The following is a 4,185-nucleotide window of genomic DNA, read 5'->3' as shown; positions in this document are numbered from 1 at the left end:
AGAGCCGCATCTTGGAAGCAAAAGAGCCGCATGCGGCTCGCGAGCCGCAGGTTGCCTACCCCTGTCCTAAAACATACAGTATCAAGATGACCATGTAATATCTATATTGTTTTTGTTTATAGTTTTAAGTTGATCCTAACTTTAAAATGAAATCACTTAGATACATTATTAATGAATATAATAGAATAAACTAAATAGATACAGTTTGGGACAATTTTGAAACAAAAATTACCTTCATGACACTAAACGATTGAGTATCACGTGATTAATAAAGAGATAAGTTAAACATGATCATAATGATTGTAATGAATTATTATGGTAATTGTATCGATGATCCAAATGATGAATAATGATTATCAATATCCACAAGTAGAAGACGCATACCGAGATTTTTCGTTAAAATTCCCAAAGGATGATAATTTTTTAAAATTTGGGAACATGCATGTTTGCGTGACGCCATATGTGTAACGCATTACAACATAAAATGATTATATTCATTGCATATATATATATATATATATATATATATATATATATATATATATATATATATTGATATTTTATCTGTATCACAAGGAGTTTTTTTTTAATATAAATATAGGGAAAGAAGTAAAAAGCGATTTTCTCCTATGATTTGATGCTTATTACGTATGCGTACCGAACTTTGTTATCGCGAATTAGAGGTGTTGGGTAGAATCAAGTAAAAGTAAATTTAGAAGGTGTGGCTCGCATTAAAAATAAAATAAACACACACCTATATGTTTCATCAATAAAATAAAATTATGCATGACTATAAACTAGGCATGACTGGAGCCATGCCTAGCAGAGTCTGTGAATATGAATAACGATTAAAATAATTTTCTTTAATATTTGGCATTCTTTCAAAGTAGATCAATACAAGTTAATAAATAGGAGTACTAATAATTACCAAAAGTACTAGAATAAAATTTTTAATTCAAAATTTTAAAATAAATTACCACATAACATCCGAGTCCAGCATAAAAGCGATGAAGTCCAAGACAAATGTTATTCCTGTGAGGGTTGAGAGTTTGACGTAGACTAAAAACATCCCGTGAGTCCTTTGTGTAAAGTCTGACGCCTGGATCCGTCTCACTTTGTGAATGTTGTAGGTTGTTGCCGCGAAGAGTCCGCTGTTAACAACTGTAGCCATCACCACTGGTGCTATTAGGAACATCACTTCAACAACAATGAAAATATCTATTAATATATTTAACTGATCTTGATGAAAGTTTAGTAAAAAAAATTAAGTGTGTCCTTTTCATTTGGAATAGCTATGTTTGTTTTACATCAACCGCAGTTTGAAATGATTAAATCTAGTGTAACTAATTTATGTGTAGATACTTCTAAAAGAAGATTTATTAAGGAAAGGTAAACCCCTCAAAATAATCATTTAAATCAGAAAATTTCATTTTTTCAACTCTTATTGTTTTTAAAACTACATTACTTTCAGAACATTATTGAATAATTATTTTGTTTGTAACAACCTTGCTAGTATTTTTATAAATATTTTAAGTAATTAAGCTAACGACCTAATTTACCTATTTGTAGCATGATAAAGCAACCGAATAGAGTTTTAAAAATCTGTTTTAAATTCAAAGTAACAGGTTTCAAGTGCAACTTTTATAACTCTGTGGTTGATTTAAAAAAGTGTGATTTGTATACCTATTTTTTTTTCTCAGTTATCGTATATTTTCTCTATATCTCTTTTTTTTCTCTTCAAATGTCTCTTTTTATTTAGATAGTACCAGTTAGGCACATTCATCTAAAAAAAAAACTGGAATATTCATCTCAAAAACTATTTGAGATGATCTTTAAATAAATGGGATGAAAATGTATTATAATTATGTAAGTTCTTCCCTATCAGCTGAGATTGCTTTTTTATTATACATCCCTTGCAATTTGAAATTATTCTACTGAATGTAAATTCTTAAAGAGTAGATATATTTATAAAAAAAATTATAAATATACCAAACAGAATGATATAAACTGATCTAAGTCCCTTCCGTGGCTTATCAACTAGTGTACCCTGACGACTTCCAAGGCTAAACCATTGACATTGTAAACTCCAGAAAGGTCAAATAAGCTGTAAAGATCTTTGGTATTCGTCAGACGAAAGCTACCATCCTAGTGCTTAAGGGTGGGGATTGAACATAATGTCCGAGATCTTATATCGTAGAAAATACCTTACTACAGAAACCCAGACAGTGAGGATTACAAACAACTCAGACCTGGGATAAAATTAGATCTCACGATGGAGGATTTATGAAACTTGTGGTAGAAGACAATATATATGGGAAACTACCAGATGGATTACATAAACTGGAAAATTTCATCACGAAGAATAGTTAGGCTCTACCAGGGGATAGGTGAACTAACTAGCCTAGGAGGGGGATGCATGGAAATCTCTTTTGTCTAAGGAGGGACGACACGCTAAAATTAATGTTTATACAATTTTGTTTTATTTTTAAAACAATTAATAACACAAATTTATTGCATTTTATTCTCTCTTTCTGATTGACTTTTTGCGCGGCTTCAGTTTTACTTACCCACGGAGGAATTCGAGTCTATAAAACAACCATTGAGACCGTAGCCAATGACGTCCCCATCTGACTCTATTAAAGACTTGACAATCACAGCACCGACAATCACCAAGGGCGGCAGAAACGAGATGACAAGTTTCCTCATCAGCAAGTGGTTTTGATACGGGTCAGAGTTCATGTTTCGTGTGGACGCGCTGAATATCTTAAACATCTGGAACGTGCCGAGGAACATCCACATCAACATCCAAAGCCACATGAAGTGCGAGGCCACGCCCATTGTAGTACAAATAATTCCAAGTTGTGTTCTGTCAGAAAAGTATAAATAGTATATTATATCTTTAGTTTGGAAAGAAAAGTATGTGTATATATATATTTATTATATATATAACATATATATATATATACATGATATATTGTCTGATTGAAGAATGTAAAGATGTATAATGACGAAACTCGAAATAACGCTAATTAGTAACTTAGTTTTGTCTGAGGAAAATAGATCGAATTAAAATTAATTAATTAATAACAAAAAGCAATTTAAAAAAAAAACAATGAATAATTTATATTTTTAGGAATATATTTAATTATGATATAATGTAAGTGAAAAATAATAATTCGTTTGCTTTCATGTATGTTCTAGCACAGAAAATAGTAAAGAAAAAAATTGATGTTTTTAAAAGAGGAAAACATATACTGGGGTGTGGCTTCTTTTTAGATGTGTATAGTAAAGTTGCCTTTCTGATCTGACTTGTCACGGGGCAGGTGAAGTAGAAATCATCTGTTTCTATGACCTCAACATTTCAAATGGTTTATAAAAGAAAAAAAAACATGTTGGCTGGGGCGAGGGTGAGTGATATTGAAATCTTCAAACTAGCGTAACGTCATTAATGAATCACTCATAAAGTCAATTACCTGAAGGATAACGTAAAATCTAGTTGTTCTTTAAAAATGTAATTTGTCCTCTGCCTTAGATATTATTTACGAATGACGAATCTTTCTACATTACATTGGTAAACAACATCAATGTTGAAACTTACATGTAAGCTTTGGCCATGACTATGACTGTAGCTAGCAGTAGACTCACACACAACATGATGTTGTTTTTACCAGCCTCGCTCCGAAGCTCAGAAAACATGGCGTAGGTGACAAGGGTCAAGGTCAGACACGTCCCAGATAGAATCATAACGGTTTTCATCATCACTTCTCTTAAAGCTCGAATATTTAAGGGGAAAGCATCGAATTGTTTGAATATTTTCAAATTTTTAATTTTTTTGTCTAGCAGCTCAGTGCAAATCCTTAACTCATCATTTCCTACTTTTATGTTAGAGAAGTCAATGTTGTCTGATAAGTAAATCATAGCGCCGTTAAAATCTATTGTAATCAAAGTAGTAGGTGGATGCGTATTATATGTCGTGGATGTTGTATAATTAGTTTTATTTAAAATAATATGAGGACAAAACGAAATTTCGTTTAAAACTTCAGGTTGGAAATAGTTTGAAAAATTCCCGTTTGATATTATCATTTTGTGACATTGTACATTCTCATCCCCCTTACATGTTTCGCTGAAGTTGAAGGGATTTATTGGAACAAAGGGAAACAATTTAACAGAATTGTTTTGATCCAG

The 4,185-nt window shown here is 31.6% G+C and overlaps 1 protein-coding gene across 1 annotated transcript; it reads right to left on the bottom strand.

Annotated features, from left to right (window-relative positions):
- Nucleotides 1-973: 973 nt before the first annotated feature.
- LOC131941856 (uncharacterized) lies at nt 974-3,918 on the bottom strand. Its single transcript, XM_059301419.1, has 3 exons — nt 3,599-3,918; nt 2,568-2,866; nt 974-1,197 (listed from the first exon to the last, which is right to left on the bottom strand). Exons 1-3 carry the CDS (start codon nt 3,916-3,918, stop codon nt 974-976), a joined length of 843 nt encoding a protein of 280 aa, XP_059157402.1.
- Nucleotides 3,919-4,185: the final 267 nt, after the last annotated feature.

The sequence above is a fragment of the Physella acuta genome, unplaced genomic scaffold, assembly GCF_028476545.2.
Source record: "Physella acuta isolate Inbredline_101_S28 unplaced genomic scaffold, ASM2847654v3 ptg000374l, whole genome shotgun sequence".
NCBI classification, from domain to species: Eukaryota; Metazoa; Mollusca; class Gastropoda; family Physidae; genus Physella; species Physella acuta.
The sequence above is the reverse complement of the archived record's forward strand: the minus strand, read 5'-3'. Positions and strand labels throughout refer to the sequence as shown.

Excerpts from the sequence above, each read along its gene's own strand:
- LOC131941856 (XM_059301419.1), bottom strand. The coding sequence starts at position 3,918 with ATGATTTACTTATCAGACAACATTGACTTCTCTAACATAAAAGTAGGA. Across the intron at positions 2,867-3,598 it reads GTCATGGCCAAAGCTTACAT|AACACAACTTGGAATTATTT; the intron begins GTAAGTTTCAAC and ends CTTTTCTGACAG. Across the intron at positions 1,198-2,567 it reads AGACTCGAATTCCTCCGTGG|TGATGTTCCTAATAGCACCA; the intron begins GTAAGTAAAACT and ends TTGTTGTTGAAG.